This window comes from Xenopus laevis, chromosome 3L (assembly GCF_017654675.1).
Source record: "Xenopus laevis strain J_2021 chromosome 3L, Xenopus_laevis_v10.1, whole genome shotgun sequence".
Taxonomy (NCBI): domain Eukaryota; kingdom Metazoa; phylum Chordata; class Amphibia; order Anura; family Pipidae; genus Xenopus; species Xenopus laevis.
The window spans coordinates 26,935,515-26,963,077 of NC_054375.1; the positions used below are offsets into that span (position 1 = coordinate 26,935,515).

At 41.9% G+C, this 27,563-nt stretch overlaps 1 protein-coding gene across 4 annotated transcripts in view; it reads left to right on the top strand.

Annotated features, from left to right (window-relative positions):
- LOC108710822 (synaptopodin) overlaps window positions 1–21,331 on the top strand; it is an 80,594-nt gene extending 59,263 nt beyond the window's left edge. For 3 of the 4 annotated variants that reach the window (XM_018251994.2, XM_041586061.1, XM_041586060.1), the window contains 2 exons: window positions 2,982–4,858; window positions 18,782–21,331. In XM_018251994.2, coding sequence (XP_018107483.1) covers window positions 2,982–4,858; window positions 18,782–19,312 — 2,408 coding nt within the window. In that variant the 3' untranslated portion in view covers window positions 19,313–21,331. Of the gene's footprint in view, window positions 1–2,981; window positions 5,253–18,781 lie in introns of all 4 variants that reach the window. The other variant, XR_005966229.1, reaches the window with a different exon arrangement.
- The last annotated feature ends 6,232 nt before the right edge of the window (window positions 21,332–27,563 follow it).

Here is a 27,563-nt window from a genome sequence, read left to right on the forward strand (position 1 = left end):
AACAAATTTCTAGTATGAGCAAAGCTGTTCCATGTTTTCCTTTTCCTAATGTACAAACATATATATGTAAAATAAGATTATATATAGGGCTATTCACTGTGGTAGTCAAGATAATAGTTTCGATTGTGCCATAAACATAAGGGAAAATAGCATTTTATTACTTACTGTACATTTTTTATGATATGACTAAAGGCACTTTTTAATTGAAGGTCATGTTATTGTCAAATGTTGGTTCAAGTCAAAGTGACACACACCCTGTAGATGCAAACATAACATTCTGCTAACAAGAGGCCTGATAATGTGTCGTGGATCATGAGTGTAACACAACGGGAAATTCCCATTGTTATAAAGGGAAATCAGAACTCTTTCTCTCTTGCACCCACTAGATCTTCTGTCCCTAAACAAGAAGTCCATCTTATGTAGCCACATGCTGTATAACTGCAATCCTTTTGTAAATGCCAGCTACCCATAATAATGCACATAGATACAAGTATACAATATCTTTCTCAGCACTCACAGTGATGATTTCAGTCTCATGGTACCTAAACGCAACTTCATGTAGAGCAGCAGAGCAGTTACCCCGAGAGACCGCAATTCTTAATTATGCAACCTGAACAACATTTGAGATAAAAGAGGGGGCTAAAACAAAAAGTAAACAAAGGGGAAGTTCACCTATTAATGTTATTATTCTAGCCAACTTTTCAAATGGAATTTTATTTTATACTATATTATTATCAGTAGTAATATTAGTATTAGCCTTCATATCCTGGCTATTTTTCCGGCCTGGCTGTCACTGAGCCCAACAAACAAATAAAAACAGATTACTTTGTGGGTTCAGTTTTTATTGTTATTGTCTTTTATTACTTATATCTCTTTTCTTGGATTTCAAACTGCTCTTTGGTTTCTATAGTAATCAAACTGCAAATTGTCTTAAAATTCTACCCTCTACGCCACACTACAAGTTACGTTTAAAAGTTCACCGGTAAATACTTGCATTCGATAAAAGTAAAATAAGCATTCAGAAAGCTATACAGCACAGTGTTTCTAAACAGTGGTAGAACTGGAACCTTCTGCCGGGAGCTTTTGTTCTACCTGGAATTCCATTAATTCTTTGGTGTACATGTCTCTGTGGATCACTTACATGTGTTTGCACCTTTTGTTCATCAGTTTGCAGTCGGTACGGACGTGTTTAGCTGTGGTGCTATCACTTTCCTGGCAGTTTATTGTCCTTTATGGTTTATAGCTGCAAATAAGATGACTCAAAGGTTAATATAGTTATTATTTTCACTAAAAGGCATAGCCTGTTTGCACTGTACACAACATTTCTGCATAAATACTAAGGATGCAACGAATCCAGAATTCGGTTCGGGATTCGGCCTTTTTCAGCAGGATTCGGATTCGGCCGAATCCTTCTGCCCGGCTGAATCCTTCTGCCCGGCCGAACCGAATCCAAATCCTAATTTGCATATGCAAATTAGGGATGCGGAGGGAAAACGTGTGACTTTTTGTCACAAAACAAGGAAGTAAAAAATGTCTTCCCCTTTCCACCCCTAATTTGCATATGCAAATTAGGATTTGGATTCGGTTCGGTATTCGGCTGAACCCGTGCAAAGGATTCGGGGGTTCGGGCAAACCCAAAATAGTGTTTTGTTCGGTGCATCCCTAATTCGGTGCATCCCTAATAAATACTGTGTACGCAAATACATCGGAACTTCCATGTTGATTGTTTTGACAAAAGTAGACTTTAGACTTTTTGACAAAAGAATTTGAAAATTCTCTAAATACATTATAGAGCCTCTAGTCACCATAATAAACTGGAACTGGAATTTTATTCCATGTTTTTATGGCAGCGTTGGTTTACTAGTCTTGGGTCCCCAGATGTGCTAGATTACAACTCCCAGAATGGTCAAGGAATATTGGAAGATTTAAGATGTTGTTCTGCAACTGGTAACCCAAGGTTTTTTATATATATATATATATATATATATATATATATATATATATATATATATATATATATATTTATGGAAATAAATATATTAATTTAAATATTCATAGAAATATAGGCAGTCAGTAACATTTTAACATATGAGGAATGTATGCAGGAATGAAATACAATTAAAAGTCTACAGGTATAGAAACTGATGGCAATATTGGCATCACACGGGTCCTTTTTATGCGATCCATATATTAAAGTAGTTACATATTATAGCATAATAGTTGGTTTCTGCACTATACAGGACTGAGCATGATCCAGTTGTTATGGAAACAGCTACACATAAATATAAATAAAGGAGTGTGCTTAGCGACAAACAGGTATAATCATAAGGTTAAGGCAATGGGAGGCATATTAATCATTTACAAATAAAGACATATATGCATCAGTTCCTTAACACCTTAATAAATGTCAAAGATTACCATGAACAGAAGATCATACAGCAATAGCATTTTTCCACCTCATCCCATGGAAAATTATGTGATTAAATTAACTTATAGTATAGATATTGGATCCATTATCCAGAATCCCATTAACCAGAGAACTCTGAATTACGAATTAAGGCCATCTCTGTATTAATAAAACAATACCTTGTACTTGGTACAAACTAAGATATAATGAATCCTTATAGGAAGCATTCCAGCCTATTGGGTTTATTTAATGTTTACATGATTTTCTATTAGACTTTTAAGGTATGAAGATCCAAGATCTGTTATCCAGAAAACCCAGGTCCAGAGCATTCTGGATAACAGGTCCCATACCTGTATACCTTTACCGTTTTAGTGGTGGAGAAATAAAAGAAAAATGTGAAAAATAAACATACACAATTATACCTTTCATATTTCTTATTTGGGCTTTTGGAAATTGCTTGCACTTCATCATCATTATTAGCATTACAGCTGGTCCATTTATGATTTAGACGCTTGGGAGTGTCGGGAAAATTAAGTTATTTATTAAAATGCCATTCTTTTTTTTTCTTCTACAGATATTTCACGAAGTGTCAGCCTCACAGAAAAGGAGTTGAAGGAAGCACAGTCCATTAGTGATAATTATGATTCCCCACTGAGCCCCACACAGAGTAGCTGTTCAAAGGGAGCACTACTGTTTCATCGCCGACGACAGAAACTAAATGCCCTTGAACAAAGGCAACATGAACTTATAGAACAAAGAGGGAACAAGGTTAATCAAAAGACTCAACATCATCAAGGAAAACAAGGTAACCAAGTCCAACATGAAGTGAGAATTTTAAACTCGGTGTCAACGGAAAGTCAGCGTAGGTCTGGTCAACTTCCAGTTGGAAAGAAAATGGAAGAGACATCATCTGACACAGGGTATGCAGAAGATACAGAAAATCAGTGGGGAGATGACTTCAAAGAACCAGATTTCCCACCAATAGATAACAGAGCCCCCTCACCGAGTGCTTCAGAAGAAGACCATCAAATTTCAATGTGTGCAAATCTGAAGGAAAACTTGACAGTGTTAGATACTAATGGTTTGGTTAATAACATTGTTGAAGAGATTAAATCCCCTGTCAAAAGTGAGCAGAATGGTCAAAATAAACAGTACTCTGAAGTACACCTGACTCTATCCAAACCTGTCAATGTGGCTAACAGAACCGCTAGGCCTTTTGGATGTAAGCAGTCTTCAAAGGAGGATGAGCCTTTATTAGATAAAACTCCTCTTATAGATCTTCCTCCACCACCAACTTATGCTGAAACATTGTCAAGTCCACCTCCAGTCACACGTGTTCGATCACCACCAGCATATTCTGCTTTATATCCAACACAGATGGAAAATCTACACCCTGTGAATCAGGTTGTAACCTATGAAGAAGGCAGGGTGACTCCCCAGTCAAAGTCTGGAATCTTAGAGTCACTTGCAGCTCGTCGAGGACCGAGGAAATCAATGTTCACATTCATTGAAAAGCCAAAGATGGCACCAAATCCTGACCTTATGTCTATGATACAGACAGCAGATGAACGACGCTCAAAGCCCAATAAGCATGTAGAAACACATGCTGAGGATGAACCCTTTGCACTTGGGGCAGAAGCTTCTAGTTTCCAAAACAATAAAGAGAACAGAGCAGCAGATGATTTGGGACCTGCTGAAAAAGGGCCTGATTGGTCAGCGTGTCTCAAGTCTCCAGAGGTCAGAGCAAAGCCGCCTCCTGTACCAATCCAAGGTCTGACAGAAGCTACAGGGAAAGGTGCAGATTTATTTGCTAGGAGGCAATCCCGGATGGAAAGGTTTGTTGTTGAATCCCCATCACCTTTTGACTCTGCCAGGTCACCTTCTCCTGCCATGTCCCTGCCACCTTCCTGGAAATATGCCTCAAATGCTCATACACCTCCCGCATACAAATATTCAGCCAAAGTCAATCAAAGATCACCAAAACCTGCAATGCCAGTTGCAGTAACTAATACTGCCTCAGAGAGTGTACAGTCACAGAAAGAACTAGAGATTTCCAAACGGCAGCCGTACCAACTTCAATCTTCACTGTTTATTCTCTCTCCAACCAAAGACCCTGTGAGTGCTCTTCCAAGAGCAGCCCCACCTCCCAAACCCATGGTAGAGACTTTTCGTCCAGCAAGGCAAATATCCTGCCCAACTTCTCCACTAGTTCCTTCCCCTACAATGTATTCACCAACTTACTTTAATTCAATCCGATCCCCTTCTGCTGTGTCTCCTTCTCCAGCCAGTGATGCCCCCAATAATTTTGGAAGACAGACACCAACCAATCAGGTTTCTCCAATATCTCCAGTTCCTTTCTCAAGCACCGGAGTAACATCTCCACGAACCAAAGCTGTGTTACAAGCACCTCGTCCAACATTCTCTGCCAGAAGTGTCGGTCTGGAATCTCAGGTGTGGAAACCTTCTCCATATTACAAATAGTTAACTTAAGAATATCACTACTCAGCTACTGAGAAATAACTTTAGGTGGTAACAAATTCTGTACCCAATGATCATCTCAAAACTAAAAACTAGTTTGGTTGTTCAGAAACAGTAAACATTATACCATAAACAGTCAAGTCATTCACCACTCACAATCAGTATCTACTAGCATAGCATGCAAAGGAATAAAATAACATCATAAGGCACTCATCATTCTTCTGCTCTTCATCTGGAACTTTGAACTTCTTCTGCTTTATCTTCTTCTTCTACTTCTGATTTATTTTTTCCTCTCCAAATATTGATGGACACTGCTGGCTTTGACTCTGAGGTTCTTGCTTTGTCTTCTTTTATCTATTTTGATGAGGTGTGTATAGTATATGTCAAAAAAAATCTCACTGTGTTTTTGAGATGTTCTTGCATATAAAATTATATTGTCTGTTCCTCTTTATCTTTACGTTCTTTACAAAAAATCTTTTAAACACACAGAATCCCACCAGAAGAATTTCAGAACAGGTATTACATGTCAGTGGTGCCAGAATGCTTTGTGCATTTGTTACACATGGTGCATATGGCACACCACCATTATACAGTAATGTGAACCAAAGTACTAATCAAAAATGGCTCCATCTGTTGATTGATTTTTAAGATGTGCCACATCCTCCAGAAACACAAGTGTAACCAGGCAAGGCTGAAGGAACAATGTGGGACAAGTTTTTCATGGGTAAAAAAGAGGCAAACGTAAGATGCAGACAGTAGGGAGCATAATGGAATATATTTGGAAATGAGAGCAGAGATGTATGAAGGGCTTCATTGTTAAGGGCATGAATATTGGCATTAAGAGTTAGAATTTGATTTTAGAGGAAACAGGAATCCAGTAAAGGTATTTACATAAGGGAGTTGAAAATTTCAAGTGGTGGGATATGTGGATAAGTTTAGCAGCAATTGCCACCGTATAAAATATCTAAATAAATTCAGGTACTGACCATTTGTCTTATAGATGAACATACATTTCACCAGGTTCATAAAAACTTTACAAAGCATAAATTCAAAGGGGCTTTGAATATGTCAGCGTTATATGTTATTAGACGATTTTCTTCTGCAGACTTTACGTGTTCACAAGCCTTTGTAACGTGCCATCTCTTAAAGATCTAACGCATGTCTGCTGGGTAATATATACAAACCAATATAGAAGAAGGAAGTACGCAAACCTTAGTATTTCTCAGGAAGGAAGATGCTTGTTATGTGTTCCAATCAATCACACTCTTTCATTTTCCAGCTTAAAAGGGGAAACACCTTATCTATTCAACATCCTACTATAATCATCCTGTATTAGTGACATCTCCACATTACTGCCATTAAGAAGGACTAATATTCATGGCTACTGCCAGACATTCCCCATAGAAGCAGGTGTTCTCACATTGCAAGCAATAAGCCATCTCCAAGTACACATCATTCATGAAGGCAAATGCACTATGCAAAATAGTGATATTTCAACATTCCAGATGACATTCAGTGTGCTTTACTCCCCAATAGTTGGAAATGATTTGGCAACTATGGCAATGTACAGTAGGTGATGGATGACCAAGTGCTGATTATCCAGGTTTCCCAATGGCTCTGAGACTTTTTCTTTCCAAAACCCCTTTTGTTCTGTGATGTGTAGCACAGTTTCAGTAGTTTAGCTTGTGTTCCAGCAAGAACAATTCATCCTTTTCAGGAAAGTTCAGATTGAAAAGCCTCGTTGCTGTTGGTATGCAAGATACAATTAGAGGCACCACAATGCTACATTGCTGTCAACAAACCACATGGTTCATTACTCGCCACTCAATTTAGACATGAAGTGGAATAGAAGGAACCTAGATGCTAGAGACGTATTTATAGTCTGCATGTAACAGCATTGTGCAGAGATTTCGCCTGATCTTGACCGAGATAAAAATGGAAAAAGGTATGCGTATTGCATTGTTTGGGTCTAGACATGTAGGGTAATTAGTTGATGGTAGGGAGTGTTATTTATTACAATGCAGAGCTCTTTGTGGGATTTTCCATTCACTATTTTGACTATAATGCACTATTTTCAGAAAAATGCCAGATAGCATGGCTGCTAAAATAAAATATATAGGGTAACATACAAAGTATGTATATACAATATGTAGTGTTTGCTTGAAAGCCAGTTAGTTTAAGATTTGCATACAACATCTGTTTGCCCTCCTAGATTATCCTGGAGTTTAAAATTCAGTTAAGGCATCCATAAACTGGTTGTATGTATAGTATCTGTCAGGGAGCCGGGAGCTCCCTCCAGGGAGGTTGTCTGGATCAGGGAGGAAGCCCTCTTGAGGGAACAAGGTCGCGGTATCCAAAGGGTTAAACGGAGAATAGTCAGGATCAGGCAAGAGTTCACAGGCAGGCAGAATACAATCAAAGTCCAAAGTCCAGGCAAAAAGGTCAGGATACAAGGCAGGAACAATATTAGGCAATAAGGCACACAGGAAACCCAGGATATCCTTCAGGAAAGTAATCCTATTCTTGGGCGCCATTCTGGCGTCTAGTTGGAGTTTTTATTTTCAAATTTGGCGCCATTCTGACGTCATTGACGCACTTGCGCCGACGTCGGCGCGCTGACGTCATCACCCGGCGCCGCTACCCACGTGGCGGCCATGGGCGCCGCCATTTTGGGAGCGACGCCGGCGAAGATGGACGCGCCGCCCGGAGCTCCTGGGCCTGCTCCGGGCGGCGATCGTTACAGTACCCCCCCCCTCACGGGGGGCCTCTGGACCACCAGGACTTGGCTTCTGGGGAAACTTGGAATGGAACTCCCTCACCAGACGAGGAGCGTGAACATCACGGTGTCCTTCCCAGGAGCATTCTTCAGGGCCAAAGCCCTTCCACTGAATGAGGTACTGAAGGGACCCTCTGGAGATTCTGGAGTCTAGGATTTTCTCCACCTCGTACTCGAGTTGACCCTCCACTGAGATGGCAGGAGGAGGAGACTGACCGCCAGAGAACCGGTTGGTGATGGCGGGTTTCACCAGAGACACGTGGAACACGTTGGGGATTCTCATCTCTGGTGGAAGCTGGAGTCTGACAGCCACAGGGTTGATTATCTCCAAGATGGGAAATGGTCCCACGAATTTTGGACCCCAACTTGGGAGATGGTATCTTCAACCGGATATTCCTGGAAGAGAGCCAGACATTATCACCCACCTTGTAGAGAGGAGAGGATCTTCGACGACGATCCGCGAAAGTCTTATGAACCAGAGCACTCTTCTCTAGGTTCAACTTGGTCGCAGCCCAAATAGCAGACATATGGGCTGCGGAGTCGTCGGCAGCCGGGACGTCAGATAGCACAAAGTCTTGGGGAAAAGCTTGAGGATGCTGACCATACACCGACATGAACGGAGACCTTCCTGTAGAGGAATGACAAGCATTATTATGAGCGAATTCCGCCCATGGGAGGAGATCAGACCAGTCATCCTGGCAGAGGGATACGTGGTTCCTCAGGAACTGCTCCAGGGCTTGGTTGACACGTTCAGCTGCCCCATTCGTTTGCGGGTGGTATGCAGATGAAAACTGAAGAACAATTCCCAGGTCTTTGCATAAGGAACGCCAGAACTTGGCAGTAAACTGGGTGCCTCTATCGGAGACGATCTCCACCGGGAAACCATGCAGGCGGAAGATGTACTGGATAAAAAGCTGGGACAACTCCACCGCAGAGGGCAACTTCTTCAGAGGGATGAAATGGGCCATTTTGGAGAAGCGATCAATAACAACCCAGATCACAGTATTCCCACCGGAGGGAGGAAGTTCGACAATAAAGTCCATAGAGAGGTGCGTCCATGGACGAGAGGGTACCGGCAAAGGCTGTAACAACCCACTGGGGCGGGAATGGCTAGGCTTAGAAGTGGCGCAGACATTACAAGCAGCCACAAAGTCCTTTACATCCTTGCGGATATCAGGCCACCAGACTAGGCGCCTCAGGAGTTCAAGGGTCTTAGCCGAACCAGGATGTCCAGCTTGCCTGGAGCAGTGGGTTTGTTGCAGGATGGCCAGGCGAAGTTCTGGAGGGACGAAGGCCATGCCAATCGGAGTATCTTGAGGAGCCGAGGACTGCCCAGCCAGAATCTGGTCGGCAAATTGGGGATACAGAGAGGCAATGATCTTGACTGGTGGAATGATTGGTTCCTGTCTCTCAGGGTCACGGTCCACCGGAGTGAAGCTACGAGACAAGGCGTCGGCCTTCAGATTTTTGGAACCTGGGCGATAAGTCAAAACAAAGTTAAATCGGGAAAAGAAAAGGGCCCACCTGGCTTGTCTGGGATTTAGCCTCTTGAGGGACTGTATGAACTCCAGATTTTTGTGATCAGTGAAAATCTGGACAGGAATTTCAGAACCCTCCAGGAGGTGACGCCATTCTTCAAGGGCAAGCTTGACTGCCAAGAGTTCTCGATTCCCGACGTCATAGTTCTGCTCTGCGGATGAGAACTTCTTGGAGAAAAACGCACAGGGGTGCAATTTTCCATCAGAGGAATGTCTCTGAGACAGGATAGCTCCGGCTCCGACTTCAGAAGCATCAACTTCGATGCAGAAGGGTAGTGCAGGATTGGGATGTCGAAGAACAGGAGCGGACGTGAAGGCCTCTTTCAAGGACTGAAAGGCTTCTATAGCAGATGGAGGCCACAGGCTGGGTTTACCCCCTTTTCGGATGAGGGCCAGGATAGGTGCAATGCGGGAAGAGAACCCCCGGATGAACTGTCGATAATAATTAGCAAATCCGATGAATCTCTGGATTGCTTTGGTACTCAGTGGGAGAGGCCACTCCTGGATGGCCGACACTTTCACGGGGTCCATCTCAAATCCCTCTGGAGAGATAATGTATCCTAGGAAGGGGATCTTGGATACCTCGAAAACACACTTCTCCAACTTGGCGAAAAGAGAGTTCTTCCTCAGACGAGAGAGTACCTCCTTCACCTGGGAGCGATGACTTTCAAGGTCCTTGGAAAAGATCAGGATGTCGTCCAAGTATACGACTACGAACCTTCCTAGGAGATCTCGGAACACATCATTCACAAACTCCTGGAAGACGGCAGGGGCATTGCATAGGACGAAGGGCATAACGAGATATTCATAGTGCCCATCCCGAGTGTTGAATGCCGTCTTCCATTCGTCACCCTCCCGGATGCGAATGAGGTTGTAGGCCCCCCGGAGATCCAACTTGGAGAAAATCTTGGCCCCTTTCAGCTGGTCAAAGAGCTCGGCAATCAGGGGCAGAGGGTATCTGTTTTTCACGGTGATCTTATTCAGACCCCGATAGTCTATACAAGGCCGAAGGCCTCCGTCCTTCTTCTCCACGAAGAAGAACCCAGCCCCTGCAGGAGAGGTAGAAGGGCGGATAAACCCCCGCTGGAGATTTTCTTGGATGTACTCCTTCATAGCGGTAGTCTCTGCAGGAGAGAGAGGGTAGGTGCGCCCTCTGGGGGGCATAGCTCCAGGCAGGAGTTCAACCGGACAGTCGTAGGAGCGATGTGGGGGAAGGAACTCTGCAGACTTTTTACAAAACACATCGGAAAATCCCTTGTAAGTGGAGGGCAAAGTCTTTAATTCCGCAGAGGAGACATTCACCTTCTCGAGGGGTTTTGGCGGAAGGCAATGTTGCAGGCAAAATAAACTCCAACGAGAGATCTGCCCAGTGGACCAGTCTATGGTGGGGTTATGCAGACGTAACCATGGAAGACCCAATATCACTGGAGTAGAAGGACAGGGGATGATGAAGAATGAAAGTTTTTCTTGATGCAGCGCCCCAACTTGTACAGATAGTTCCGCCGTGAACTTTGTGACGAATTCAAACTCCAGGGGTTTGTCATCTATGGCAGTAATTCGCAGGGGAGAAGACAATGGAAGCAGAGGAATCTTCATGCGTTCGGCAAAAAAGGCATCCATGAAATTGCCATCCGCTCCGGAGTCGAGGAAGGCCCTTTCGAAGATAGACTTACTTGCCAGGTGAATCTGCAAAGGAAGGAGAAGCCTGCGTGAATTTTCTTGATACTTCTCCAGAGAACCTCGAGTGATGCCCCCTACATAAGAAACCTGAGACATACCTCGGGGTACAAAACTCTTGGCTTTGGCAGGACAGGCGTTGGCAAAATGGGAATGCCCACCACAGTATAAACAGAGACCTGCCATACGTCTTCGGAGTCTTTCCTGCTCGGAGAGGCGAGTCTTTCCTACTTGCATGGGTTCCTCCAAGGGAGACATCGACACATGGGTCACAGGAACAGCGGGTGTTTGCAGAATCGGCCTTTGAAAGCGAGGGGCCAACATGGGAGAAAATCGTCTACTGCGCTCTCTCTCCACCTGGTGCTCTCTGAGACGAGTGTCCACCTTAATGGATAGAGCGATCAACCCTTCCAGGGTGTCAGGAGTCTCTCTGGAGACGAGATCATCTTTGATGCGAATGGATAGGCCTTGGTAGTATACAGCCTTGTAAGCGTCATCACACCAGGAAGTCTCCGCCATCAGTGTTCGGAAGTCTATAGCATACTCATTGACACTGCGGCTTCCTTGCCGGAGCTGCAAGAGACGGGCAGGGGCGTTCGTAACCCGACCTGGAGCATCAAAGACTATACGAAAAGCTTGGAGAAAGTCTTTAACATCAAAAGTCAGCGGGGAATTCTTCTCCCAAAGAGACGTTGCCCACTCCAGTGGCTTGCCTTCCAATCGAGACATCACATACCCCACCTTGGAACGCTCGCTTGGAAACTGTGTGGGTTGGAACTCAAATTGAATTTGGCATTGCGTGGCAAATCCCCTGCAGGCTTGTGGGTCCCCACTGAAACGAGGGGGAGGTGGAATGCGAGGCTCACCTGTCGGGTAGCTTGTGTTCGTGGGGGCTGCCGCCATGGGGGGATCCCCAGTAGGTGGAGCAGTAGAGGACGCAGAAGGCACTTGAGCCAGCAGGACATCGAGTGCTTGCCCAATGCGAACTTGCTGGTTTTCGTAGTCCTCCATGCGGGATGCCAGTCCGCGGAGCGCTCGTCCGACATGAGGTGTGGCTTCCTCAGAAGGATCCATGGCCCAAGAATAATGTCAGGGAGCCGGGAGCTCCCTCCAGGGAGGTTGTCTGGATCAGGGAGGAAGCCCTCTTGAGGGAACAAGGTCGCGGTATCCAAAGGGTTAAACGGAGAATAGTCAGGATCAGGCAAGAGTTCACAGGCAGGCAGAATACAATCAAAGTCCAAAGTCCAGGCAAAAAGGTCAGGATACAAGGCAGGAACAATATTAGGCAATAAGGCACACAGGAAACCCAGGATATCCTTCAGGAAAGTAATCCTATTCTTGGGCGCCATTCTGGCGTCTAGTTGGAGTTTTTATTTTCAAATTTGGCGCCATTCTGACGTCATTGACGCACTTGCGCCGACGTCGGCGCGCTGACGTCATCACCCGGCGCCGCTACCCACGTGGCGGCCATGGGCGCCGCCATTTTGGGAGCGACGCCGGCGAAGATGGACGCGCCGCCCGGAGCTCCTGGGCCTGCTCCGGGCGGCGATCGTTACAGTATCTGGCCAAATGGACAGCAGGCTGATTGGACAGCTACTATACGAAGGGCCATACATTGCATGACCACCTGACTACAAATCTCTGATCACTTGGACAGACAGACCAAATAATTAGACCAAAAGGAAGTGAAGAAGAGCTGAGGCTGCTGATGCATACTTGTGAACCTCTATTTTTTTTCCTTCTATTTTATTTTTTACATAATCAGGGTTGACTCGGCCGACGGGACACCGATTGTGGCCACAAGGATAGAAGGTTGCAGCTGAGGCAGGGGGACTTGGGAGGGGGGTGTGGGAATCCCTGATGTGGAAGCTGGGAGGGTCCTGGACTCCCCATTCCGACACTATATATAATACCAAAGATTCACTCAAAAGACATTTACCTATTTGTTCTTGAGTGACTATGGTGTTTTACCTGTAATTTTAGTATTTAGCTAGCTAGTAGCTAGGGTGCCAAGTAGTATTGCTTTGTGTGCCAATACATCTTAACCCATCTCTGGTAATATTACAGACTTACTGCCATAACACCGACCAACTGTCACATTGAAACTCAACTAAACTGACCAAACTGGTCATAGAATTTGTGACCATTTTACCAGCCTGTGTTCTTTCTTTGCAGTTCTATATCTTGGCAGCAGTCCTCAAGTGCTTTTATTTTTTCAATAAAGCAACACTAAAACATTTTTAGAGAGAGAAGGAACCCCCCTGATTTTAATACACTTTAATAACACTTTTTTTGTGGAAAGTTGGTATAAAATAATGACATTTCTATAAATGAGTGTTCAATATCTTTGATACAGAAAGTTCCATAGACCACACACCAGTAAAGTGTAAAGCTTATGGAAGAGCCTTCGGTGGGCCTTCCCCACTGAGCTTATTTAAAGGATTACGAATACGGAAACAACTAAATAGATTTCATTGTTATGAGCTAAAACAGGAAACATTTACATATCTCATTGATTCATTTCATTATCTGCAGTTGTTTCAAAGGGAACTTGATTACTGTATCTCTTATGTAAGCACTGGATACTATTGGGACTTACTATATTTATTTCTCATTGATAGTGACAGCAAGAGAATTGTCCAATCTACTGGCAACGCACAACACTCTCATTCATTTTTATTCCCTATTTTGGCTACCCCCTGGTCCTCGCTTCCCCATAATTTGTACCTAAATTACTGTGCCCCCCCCTCAATTGACCAACCACCTAAAAGAGTGCATATTAATGTTTATCAGTGATGGACTGAACAGGATTTTCAAAACCATAATTGCACAATGTACATCAAGTAGATTTTTATTTAATACAAATATAACTGACCTAATCAAATATTATGACCATGGCCATTATCAGCCCAGGTTTCTGTCTGCTATGCCTAGCCACATGCCCAATCAAGCAAAAACATGCTGCACATTTTTTGTAAACCCAACCCTTTTCAAGTCTGTATATTGTCCAAAAATTAAGAGAGTATGAAGATGTCCACAACGATTGCTGCAGTATTCACCTGAATTCTGTCCATTCTCTTTTCCTGGTCTGTGGTCAGCCAATTCCTGGACAGTTAACAGCTGAGTGTCTGTGAAGTTTCTGCATATGGCATAAGAATGCCGTTGAACAAATAGTGGGGGTGCACAGTCAAACTCAATATACAAAAATAATCATAAGACCAGCAGTCCCTATAAAATTTTGTAAAATTGTCTTTCTCCTTGAGAGAGACTCTAGCAAGGACCGAAATGTCAGATTTTTTTGTACAAAGTGTTGAATATATATATATATGTGTGTGTGTTTGTTCTACTGAACCTATATACCCCACAGCAAATTGATTTCAGGGCTCCCAACATAACCAGAGATTGACCTGTTTTACATATACGTACATACATAATATATGTTGAAATTGCTCTTTATTTGGGCCTTATGGGGCCCCCTACACCTCCTGGGCCCCCTTACAGCCGTAGGGTCTGTAGTTACACCCCTGATGCTTATGCCAGTGATAATACTGAATGATATACACCTTTAAAAGAAAGGGAGCAATTTAATCTGTTCCAATGGCTGGCACGTGTTTAGCTGTAGTTATGTTATTGTAACAAACACAATTAGTGGGGAAATAACATAGGAAGTGGTATTATTTGAACTGGGTTTGTTTATTTTTTACTTTTATTGAACTAATTAAAGTTCTGGAGCACTGATTGTAGGGTAAACACAACATCAAAAGAAGACAATGATAGATGACCACAGAATGCTTTATGAGCCATGGTTTCATAAAAATAGAAAAAGGGATTGAAATTAGATTTAATATTTACGTCTGGGCATTCTTTTAGCCGATATGACATATGAGTGTGTATGCCCACACAAGTGGTCCTGACAGCTAACATCTTGTTATGATTAAAGAGGTTTTTGCAAGGAAAGAAGTTGATTCTGGTTGATGCTGCTTTAATGAAATAACATGCATTAAATACTAGAACTGAATTCTCACGAAATGGAGAGCTCAGCTACTGGGCAGAATAAATATATTAGGCATAATATTCCTTAAATATGACTCTTTTGACTCATTGCAAAATAGAGAGGCCAAGGTGGGCCTCAGATGGCCCATTTATGTTGTACCTCGTTTTGATGACTATTTCCTAATGTAAGAGGAATTTTATTAGGGTGATCTGGGTGACGTACCATAAATAGCATCAGGGCCCATTCATTGGTTCAGAATCCTTGGTTTAGCATGCAGGATTATCATTGTAAAATCTGCTTGCCTCAATTAAGTCTACTGGCCCAGGAGGACATAAGAAAAGTTATTGTGCTGTGTTACTTTAACATGTTTCTAATATAGTTAGTTAGGCAAAAATGTAATGTATAAAGGCTGGAGTGACTGGATGTGTAACATAATAGCCAGAACACTACTTCCTGCTTTTCAGCTCTATAACTCTGAGTGACTCTAAGGAGGGCCACATGGTACATAACTGTTCAGTGACTTTGCAATTGATCCTCAGCCTTTAGCTCAGATTCAAAAGCAAACAGTTATGGCCCATGTGACCCCCCCCTCAAGTCTCTGATTGGTTACTGCCTGGTAACCAGTCAGTATAAACCAAGAGAGCTGAAAAGCAGGAAGTAGTGTTCTGGCTATTATGTTACACTTCCAGTCACTCCACCCTTTATACATTACATTTTTGACTAACTAACTATATTAAAATATTTTTTTTATTTTGCACAGCCTGTCTATTTACCCAGTTTTTATTTTTACACTGAACAAAAAAGGCAAAACTAACTATGGCTGCTTCTACCTGTCACAATAATTTAAATATATTAACACAGTTTATATATCAACAATACTGCTCCCATATAAGTAATAAATAATAATAATAATGGGTATAAGTATTAAATCTCAGCTTTGTTGTTGTTTTTTTCCAGCCATCATTTTCTGTTCTAATATTCTAATAAAAACTAGCAGCCTGAGAAGAGCACTGGGTAGAGGTAACAATAGATAGAAACAAACCATTTGTAAACCATTAGGCCACTGATTCAGCCACATCAGAGTCGGCAGCTTATCTGCACATGTATGGGCCAGATATCTATTTGGGCAGGTTTAAAAATTGTGTTGGGAGTGTATTGCATCGGAGCATTGTTCTGGTACTCTGCTGACAGGCCTGCATTGCCATAAGACCTGCATAGCAGGAGACCAAACAATCTTATTGGTCCGGTTTGGCCCAGAGTGTAGGTGGCCAAATCGTGCAACGGTCCACTCAATTGGCGACCTCACCAACAAGCAGATGTTTACATGTGTGATCATACAGTTAAGCTGGTCCCACATGGGCCAATGAAATCTGCAGATTGGTCCTTCTGGCTTCAGGCAAGTTTAAAAATCTTTTCAGGCCAAGGCCCACATCAGGTCCTCGCCCTGACAGCCTGCACTTCTGTTGTTGTGATCCTATCATTTGGCCCAATGAAAAAAAATCCTCTTGTTTGGTGATTTGCCAAATGAGTAAATGTAAGACCAGCTTTAGAAGCAGAGTCAGGCAGAGAGGCATAGGAGCAGCCAGACTCTGACACCTTAGGCTACAGGGCAGGCCTGGCCAGGTTAATAAAATGGCATATGCCAAACTGGGGATATGTGTGATGCATCCCCAGATACAAATGCTTAGTGCTTGAATAGGGGATTATTTTGTGCCTGTTACGTTAAAGCCAGATAGGGCTGTTTCTTTGCCGGTGTAAAAACACACCTCCGCTCCATGATGATACAGCACCAAGAGACATGATGTGGGCCTGGGTACAGACACACGGAGCAAATTTCAGCATGCACAAATGCATTTTCACACCGAGACATGCTCCATGTGTCTGAACCCAGGTCAATGTAATGCCTGTAGGTGCAGTAAAATCAGATGGACAGGCTGTAAGCAGTGGCATAACTATAGACCTGGTCAGTTTTTTCTATATGGTCCAAATCTCCCTCCCCCTGCTTTCCTTTTCTTTTAATTGATATTAGCATGCGGTAGGGGGTTTGCAGAGAGGTGCGAGCAAGAGCACCTATGCGAAAATGTTTCTGGCGGGGGGCCCGGCTTGCTCTTGTTACGTCCCTGGCTATTAGTGCCGGCAGAGAAACAGCCATCTTTGACTGTAGCCTAAGTGGCCTAGAACTTGTGCCCTGGGCCTTTGTAAATTTGCCCACCAATCTCCTACAGCCTGTGTGAATGTAGCACAATGTTAAACATAACTACACTAAATGTCTTGGTCACTTTCCCATTTGATTTTTTAATCCCATTATAGGTTTCTACTCTAGGCCTGTTCAGATATAAATCCAACACCACCAAATAGCCTAGACTGGCCTGGCAACGTTGCATGATTAACCACCCCCACGCTTTTGCAAAAACAACAATAATGGTCAAATAGCACAGTTACACTCAACTTTCTTTCAGTGGCAAGAAAAATTGTAGTGACAAGATCTGTTTTTAAAAATTGCTGTAAAGCACAGTGCAGACATTGTTGTATAAATAATGGAGTCAGAACAGGGAACAGCAAATTAAGTCCCCCATTCAGCCAATGCATGGACCTGATTATGTTGATGTGACAGCGCCCATTGTCCAGAGCTAGAGCAGCTCCAGATCAGAAAGGTTATCAGTTAGCTAATCACTAGGCTGTAATGGGCAGCTAATTACCTACTGGGATGTCCCATGCCTGCGGGCTACGGATAAATAAGGAATTCCATGCTTAACCAAAGGCTTAACATTATTTCCTTTATCTTCTTGAATTGTACATAAAATGGATGAGACTCTGTATCTACACACACTCCTATAATGAACAGTATAAATAAACTGAACAATAAATACTATGTATTTATTTATTAATTTCATGGCAAGCGTAGAGCAGATAGTTCTGAATCTTAGTGTGTCTGTCTAAACAGAACATGTACCCTGCTATAACTGTAATTATTATTATTATTAACATGTATTTTTAGAGCGCCAACATATTAGTTCCAGAGAATGCCCACTATCGGATAACTTGCTATTTACTTCAGTAAAAAATAAGTTTTCATGCATTTGGCCAGATTCATTTCATTGAGAAAAAGGTTTATCACGTGAAAACTCATGGATAAGATTCAATTTGAGATGCAATTCAATTCAGAAAAACTGAACAGTTTATCACTCCATTGAAGTCTGTGGGGAAAAAACTGAAACTGAATTTGGAGAAAAGTTTTTTCTCCTCAAATTGAATCCCGTCTATGAGTTTTCACATGATAAACCAAGAGATAAGTGTTTCTCGCTGAATTGAATCTGACCCATTGTCTGTTTTGCCCCCAAAAGTGCACACTAATGATAGACCAGCACTTCTGTGACTCCAACTAATGTTAATGTAAAGCAACAGGTATGGGAGTTGTTATCTGTAAACCTGTTATCCAGAAGGCCCAAATTACAGAAAAGCCGTCTCCCATAGACCCCATTTTATCAAAAGAATCCTCATTTTTAAAAATGATTTCCTGTAATAATAAAACAGTAGCTTGTACTTCATCCAGATGTAAGATACATGTTTACATGATTTTCTAGTAGACTTAAGGTATGGAGATCCAAATTATCTGTTATCCAGAAAACCCCAGGTCCTGAGCATTCTGGATAACAGGTCCCATACTGTACCTGCAGCCAGTAGTGGGCAGTCTGATAAACACTACAGTAACCATCACCAACAACCATATGCCATTACTATTAAAGAAAACGTAAACAAACCCAAGTCAAATCTATTTATTTATAAGAATATCACATAAAACTGTTTCTTTCATTTTAATTACTACTTAATTATATAGGAATGTTTTTCCTAAGGCTCAGGTTATTCTTATGTATTAACTATTTATTTCCTGTTTTCTCTCACGTCCACAGAGATCAAAAGAATATGGAACTGGATCTCCTATTCCAAGAGCTCTGCAACATCGAGGATCATTGGATGCATGGAGAAGCTCTCCTCTGTCATTCCTACCAGGATATGAAGAAGGTACCAGGAGTCCAATCCACCCTCCTCGTTCCATGTCCCCTTCATGGAGTGAACGTTCTCCCTCTCCATTCATAGGGGAGAGGGAGTCTGGGAAGCAAATGAAAGCTCTTATTGCTCGTAACATCATCAATGCAGCCAAGAGGAAGAATGCATCCTCTGTGGGTGCTTTAAGCCCCCAGTCTCCTGTTCCAAACAATGGAATGTGGAGTCCAAAATTTGGCAATGGCACCTCTCTTCCTGAAACACCTAGATCTAGACACTCTCCCACTGGCTCTGAAATCTCCCTGGATTCAGAAGATTCTGGGACCAAATCACCAGGATTCCGGGTCTATCCACTGAGTCCGAGGGGATGGTATGGAAGTTTGAAACAAAAGAGGGATAGCTTGCCCAACAATTCACCATTCACGTATACACCATAGCCAAGCATCAACATTCAACTTAAAGACAATTAGCCCTTGAACTTGGCACAAACCTCAGTGATTATCCCTTCACAGCAGAAAGCTATGCAAAATGTAATTAACATTTTTTTTAAATAAAAGCTTGGATAATATTAGCAATACAATTATTGAGGCTATTCCAGTGGAATATTGACCAAATTAGTAATAATTTTTTCCAGACATTGTAAATAATAGAGCAGGGATGGGGGAAGGAGTCTCTGAAAGCCATATCTCCAATATACTGCTAAGTATCATGGTTACCAAGATATTCATCTACGGATACATAATCTCGTTCATTTATGTATTCATTTGCAAGGTATGATTGCACATACGCATGTTCTGATTGCTTATGTTTACCATGATGTAACAGAAGACAAAAAATGTGTAAAGGAATAACTAATCAACTAATAATTTCAGTTCACAAATGATTTTTCTAAATAATTCAGCAATGTCTACAAAAAAGCTCATGGGATCACACACATGTGAACATCTTTTATGTTATGAAGATTCTCCATATTCTAAGATATGGATTGGACTAGTCTTTCAAAAGCCCACTGGGTCAAGCAATCCTTCAGGGTTGGACCAGTCATGGAATTAGAGCACATGTTAACACCGAGGTGAGGATCTCAAAGAACGTTCTCTGCACATTTTACCAGGAGGCCTATGGCAGGAGGCATCAACAAGCTGCCTTTGCACTGATGAAACCTCACAGTATTTTACTCATAAATGGCTTGAGCTCTGCAAGTATCACAAAATGCACTTTGGGAACTGCTTGTGGACTTTGCTAGAGAGAAGAATGACAATAACCTTGTGGCATAAAGAGATGCTTTGGGTGGAAAACTATATGGAGGAAAGAGGAATGAGCTAGTGAAAGTGAAAAGATGGCACCATGCATGAGAAAGTACCATGCAAGTTGAAACAGATGAGGAAATCACCTTTAGACTGATAATTGTTAATTCAAACATTAATATCAAAGCACTGAAACTGAAGCACCGTGCCTTTTTTGAAATGAGACAGTTAACCGCTATGAATGCCATGGTAGGCTTGATCGTGTGTGAGGCCACACATTTTTTGGTATGGGAAATACAGGTGCAATAGAGGCAAGACGCTGGCAAACTGAGACTGTCACGCGATGCTGGGGTTAAGGACTTGGATTTTGGACTACATTGCAAATATATTGAGTGGATTTTTTTAGCCTTGCCACTGTTCTGCTTATGTTTATGTATAACCATCTAGTGACCTTGCAGAAATTAGTTAGTGGAAATCATAATTCCAGAAAGCAGCATTTAAAGGGGTTGCAGAAAGAGCATCCAGAAAAACAGGGTTTCTTTTGTTGCCATAGTTAGCCATTTTAGGGGTTGGGAGAATTACATTGCATCCCGTTGGAATGGCCATACAACTAGGGTTGCCACCTACCTGGTATTTTAGTAACCTTAGCTGATAAAAATGGCAACCCTAGGTACAACCAGCTGCATCCTGGCTTAATGTCCAAAAGCTACAAAGGGCCCAATTCTACTGTATTACAAACTTGCTTCGTTCCATGCCCACCGACTGGGCAATCATTAGATTTGCCACCCTATATGGGTTATTGGTTTGCAGGCCGAGTTTTTGGTCCAAAATGCTAAAATGACAGCATAGATCAATGGAGTTATGTAATGAAAGGTGCACATTACTCTACAAGTCTAATTGCCTATGGCAGCCAATCAACAGACAGCATTCACTGGTCTTCTGTTTAAAAGCAAACATCATATTGGTTTTTATGGGTTACTACTCTTAGGCAAACCCTGTGCCTATTATTACATATGGGGTTAAACGTCCAAGTTGGGTAACCAATAGGGGAGAAGTATCGTGCCAGTGGGAGGACCTAATATATAAGCACCTGGAATTAATCCTAAAAAAAAGAAGCAGCTAATTAACTAACATGGGTGCTAAATTGCACAACAAATGCAGTTTCCTTTAGCAACCAATCACAGCTTTACTTTAATTTTCTGACATGCAAAAGTCTTTAAAATTAATTGCTGCTTGATTGATATGGGTAACTGCACTGGAACAATTTAGAACCTATGTAAGCAAATTAGCCCCATGGAGTGCAAAATAAAGCTGCTGTCTCCAACCTACTTAAAATACAAGTACAAACTATACATCTAATGAAATATTCATATAAGGAATATATTATTAGAGCAATTCACACATTTTATATTTTTACTGTGTCCACCCACATTACTTATTTTAAAGGCCTGAGTATAAGAAAATCTTTTAGGGTCAGAGTGTGAGTTTTGTATAAATTAGATGGCTGGGGACTACTGATTTTTGAGAAGGTTGGACAAAGCACTTTCTTTTACACTCCCCGTGGACTAGAGTGGACTGTGCTCACCTTGGGAATAGTCTGTCAAACTATTGTGATATATGTTTGAGAATTAAACCAAAATTCAGAAGACTGTGGGTGAGGAATTGAGTTTGACTGATTCCTGGGAGCATCACATTAGCCCTTGGTGTGTCTGACGGCAACATTTAGATTGTAAGCTTCTTTGGGGCAGGCACCCTCAGAGCATCAATACCAGAGTATCGTGTTGATGGAATGTACTGTGTTAGAATGGCAACAATTAAATGTGCTTTGATATTTTATTTACAGTAATTTAGCATTTGCAACTTTCCTTAAAGGGGATATTCACCTTCCAAACACTTTTTCCAGTTCAGTTGTTTTCAGATTGTTCCCCAGAAATAAAGACTTTTTGCAATTACTTTCCGTTATTACTTTTTGACTGTTTTTCCAAAATCTAAGTTTAAAGTTAAATGTTCGTGTTTCTGGTGTTTGAGTCTGGCAGCTCAGTAATTCAGGCGCAGACTCTAAACCAGGGGTCCCCAACCTTTTTGTACCCGTGAGCCACATGCATATGTAAAAAGAGTTAGGGAGCAATACAAGCATGTAAAAGTCCCCTGGAGTACCAAATAAGGGCTATGGTTGCCAATTTGGTAGCCCCTATGTGGAATGGCAGCCTACAGGAGGCTTTACTTGGCACTATACTTCGTTTTTATGCAATTAAAACTTGCCTCCACGCCTGGAATTCAAAAATAACCACCTGCTTTGCGGACCCTGAGAGCAACATCGAAATGGTTGGAGAGCAACATGTTGCTCACAAGCTACTGGTTGGTACATTTCTCAGCAGCATCTCTGGAGTATCAGCAACTATTGTATCAATTCTAACAGCTGCCTGTAATGAAACCCAGAGATTCTGCTCAGCAGTGACAAAGATAAGAAATGTATCCATTAAATGTATCAATTTAGAACCGTTTACAGGGTCAGCGACCTCCCTGCCAGAGAAGGTGAAAAATTAGAAGGTGAAAAATTACACTTCAATATTAAAAAAAAAAACGATCACGCATATGAAATAGAAAGTAATTGGAAAAAGTCATTATTTCTGGTGATCTGAAAACAGCTAGTTTACTGAAGGTAAACAAACCCTTTAATGAGTGGAAAGAACAGAAATACACATATATGTCAGTAATGATGGTTTAAACAAACATGAATCAAAATAGGAAGCTCTATGATCATTATACTATTGATCCTATACCAGTGACTTTGTATTGTAATTAAAATTGTTATTAAAGGATAATACCTTCCAACTCTGTCTGAAGTTCATTCACTATTCTAGGGTGCCTTTTTCTGAGGTTGCACCAGACCCATTGATGGTGCACAGCTTCATACTGATAATAAATCTGCAGCACATCCACCCTCCTAGCTGCTGGATGATGCCCCACTTCAGCCGCTGTACTTTGGGGGCCACTAGTGGAATGTTGTCATACCCAGCCTGAAGCATGAATTAGATGAAGTGGCGCTTCTGCTGCTAAATGTTATGGGCAGCCAGACTATCACTGTATGCATGCTGCTTGCTTGACATGTGCCCAGTACCGTGACTATGGGGTGTTTTTTTCAGCTTTTTTTCGCTCACACGAACTGCTGGCATGCTCACAGGGGGTGTGGACCCTGGTACAATTGCCCCCCCCCTGCTCCCCCGGTAGTTCAGACACTGGATGTCCCTGCAGGAAGGTCTCATTTACTGAATTAACTTTATCTCCAGTGCTTTAGCCAAGTACTGCTTCTGCTTTCTGACTCCAATATTCCCAGGCATCAGGTTTCTGTCCCTCCACATACAGTATAAGTGAAGTGTCCATTTAGTGCCAACTTTATCCCTAGCTGATCCATAGGTGGGCCTGATATCTTTATGCACAGGATCATGAAAGACTGTGCTGCAGAGCTTCAAGGTGCTGCTTATGGCGCAGCAAATCTTTTGTAACCAAATAGAAGAAAAAATATTGCCAGAGCACAGTTTGCCTTTAAAAATAATTATTACAAAAAATTACACTATCCATTCACATTCTAAGTATGTAGTGCATTTAAAATCAAGTCCCGCAGCAACCAGTGTGACTGAGTAGAAAGACCATTGTGCACTTACCCTTCCCTGAGGGGTTCTGTTGAGAAAACAGGGAGTTTTAAACCCCAGCCTTTAACATACACCTGTAAATAATTCCCTTCCAACACTATCTTTTAGCTTTCAAAGTTTGTAGAAATAAGAGGCTTTATGGCAGAGATCCCAGAACACTGAACAGCTGCACTTCAATACATTTGTAAAAATGTAAGATAAGCAAAGAAACAATTGTAACTATTTTAGATAAGCAGGTCTCTTGGGGAAACTGTGACTTACAGCCAAAAGGGCAATTTCAGCTGCATTAGCAAAACTATTATATCACATACAATTTAGCAGAAATGCATTCAAATGTTATAATCTGACAAATTTTGTAAATGGACGGGTGGCCATAAAATAGGCATGGTCATAAAATTTAGCTTGGCTAATGTTTGCCCCTCTTTAGATTTTATAAATGTTGGGAGGTATGCAATAGCAACCCTTCCTTGTTACAAACAGCCACACAATCATGCAAATAGGGTTGCCACCTGGCTAGCTGGGAAGAATAATGCACAATACCAGTTTTATATAATATGGGCAGACAATCACTGATATATCATCCTACAAACTTTTACTCCCCCTGCTTGTGCTTTCACCTCCCTGAATAAACTATAGGACTGCCACATTTTCTGAGAACAAAATCCAACCTTCCTATATCTTTATCTTTCTTCCCTATTAATAACTTCAAGCCTTCAAGTCAAGCGTAAAACAAGAAGGCCTCATTTAGCATCAGAGGGTACCATAAAAAATACAAAGATTAATACAATTGACTGGGCATCAAAACTAGGGATGCACCGAATCCAGGATTCGGTTTGGGATTCGGCCTTTTTCAGCAGGATTCGGATTCAGCCGAATCCTTCTGCCTGGCCGAACCGAATACGAATCCTAATTTGCATATGTAAATTGGGGCCGGTTAGGGGAATCACGTGACTTTTCATCACAAAAGAAGATTTTTTCCATTTCTTCCTTTCCTGACGCTAATTTGCATATGCAAATTAGGATTCGGATTCGGTTCGGTATTTGTCCGAATCTTTCACCAAGGATTCGGGGATTCGGCCGAATCCCAAATAGTGGATTCGGTACATCCCTAATCAAAACTGACACAGAGTTTAATGGAAACCCTTGACTTAATGGATACTCAAAAAGCTCCATCAGTCCTATAATCTGGCAGTTTCCACCTTCTTATCAACAGTTACCACTAAGGTGCACTAGGTGTAGCAAGGCTGACACTAAGCAATAATATATTTTAGCACAAATCTATATAAATCTCTATATGCCATTTTTATAACATCTGTCTATTCAGACCCTCTCCTATTTATATACCAGTCTCTGATGCAAATCAGTGCATGTTGCTAGGGTAATATGTACCCTACCCTTATTATGGACTAAGCTGAGGGCACATAATGAGAAATTAGGGTAGTCAGCTGTCCCAGCTATACAGTATTTGGATGACACAAATAGGAAGTATGTATGGAGAAGACATTGGAAGGAGCAGTTATATATAGTAAAAAAGTTGTTATATCCCAGATGCTGTGTTTATCTAGCAATGTGGCTGCAGTCTGATTGGCTAGCGGATGTAGGACAGTTACAGGTGCAGACATGTATCTCTGATGAAAGTTCTGCATTCTATTTATATATGGGTAACCTTTAAGAGCCGAGATGGGCATTCAAGGCATCTGGCCCACTGGATATAAGAGCTCTGTGCAACCCCCCTGCCAGTTTCAGGAGAAGGAATGAACAGAACGGGCCAGGCTCAATTTGTTTGCCAACGTCACAGCCATTCCTTGTAATGACTACATTTAGAGTCCAGGGGGTGGGCAGAAAACCTTTATTTTTGCATTTACCTAAATAGCTATGATTATAGCAGGGATTTATTTTCAGTCTCTCTCTCTCTTGCTAGTTGTTTAAAACACAGCTCCCATTATCCTTCAGTAGAAGACTGCAGAGAAAAAAAACAACCTCCCCCCCATTAAAATGAATGGGGCAGTTATATGAAGTAGGACTGTCTGACTTATGGCCCTCCTGTTGTTGTTGGACTACAACTCCCACACCCCCCTCAATCATCTGTTTAGGCAACACTAAGATAAAAAAATAACCAGTGTCGGACTGGGGTGTGCAGGACCCACTGGAGCTGCCACCTCAGGCCCCACAGTATCACTCTCACTTCAACTTCAACCCATGCCCCATACCTTTTCCCTTCTTTTCTTGGCTGCGATCAGAGTTCAGCACCTACAGTTCCTGGCTGGGGGCAGTCCTGGGTTGGTGGGGGCCACAAGGGCTGGGACCCACCAGGTTTATTCCCAGTGTTCCACCTGCCCAGTCTCACCCTGAGAATAAGTACTATCCCTCACTCCTCCTACACTCCACTATGTGGCAATATGCAGAAACCTTGAATAACAGAATGTTTTCATTGATTTTCCATAGATTTCTATTTTTATACATGATATATTTGTAAAGAACAAGGAAAGCACATCTACTCAATTTGAAAGAGTGGCCTTCCCTGCAAAGGTACACTTCCCCAACCACATGAAGCGTGTCTCCCATAAACTCAATTCTATCCAAATAATCCACATTTTTTAAAAGTATTTCCTTTTTCTCCTTAATAATAAAATGGTATCCAGTACTTAAATCCAAACTAAGTTATAATTAATCCTTACTGGAAGCAAAACCAGCCTATTGGGTCTATTTGATTCTTAAATAATTTTTGTTAGTAGATTTAATGTATGAAGTTCAAAATTATGAAAATATCTTTTATCCAGAAAACCACAGGTCCCAAGCATTTTAGATAACAAGTCTGATACCTGTAGTGGGATAGCATTCTTTAATTAAGATCTAGATTAGCTGCCCTTTGAGGCACAACTTTGCATGTGCTGCTCCATATGATCTGTAACCTGAGACCCTTTCCATATTTTCAGGTAACATTATATACTTTTACTATTCTATTAAAAACTAGAAAATTTCAATTATTAAAAAAAATGGGAAAATGTTCACTGCACTCTTTTCACTAGTTCTACAGTATTTTTTCTTGTTGCTGTGTTTCTGTAGAACAATGTTGCCTTCTACTGGTAAGAAAGAGACAGCAATGAAATAAAAAAAGGAATTTTTGGCTGCAATCACTGAACAAGCATAGTCTGAGCCTGCCACAGATTTTACAGTCTCATTTATCATTAACAAGCACTTAGGTGAGCTGATGTAACTTGTACAGATAAAAAGTGCTCAGCATGTTAATAACCTGATATGTCAGTGACTTTGGTGCCATATTGGGACTGTTGCCTGTAATTGCTAGGTAAAAGTTTATTTCAGCACAGCATGAGCTGAATTTGTGCCCGTTAGATACTAAGGGCATGTAGCTTATGCCCATTGGGCATGGGGGAACATGGTGCTGCTTCTGCTGCATAAGTGTTGCATTTTGCATCAAACACCAAACATTAACAAATCTTTGCTGAGTATTAGTTTAACATGCCAACACATGCCATGACTGCCAGGCATCAGTGAACTGCCACATGGTTAACATACACAGCATTTGTATCAGCTGCAGATATTTACTATTGCAAGTGCCCACAAGGAACTGCAGTAAGGCCCCAGGATTTAGGTGATGGGCAAATTTGGGGCATTTCGCTTCGCCAAAAAAAATCGCTGCGTTTTCGATGGGGAATTTTCACGGTGGTTTCGCAAATTTATTTGCCTCTGGTGAATCGTGGGAATTCGCAGCGAATTCGCGCCTGTAGAATGAATTCGCCCATCACTAGTCTCGAACCTGCCTGAACTAT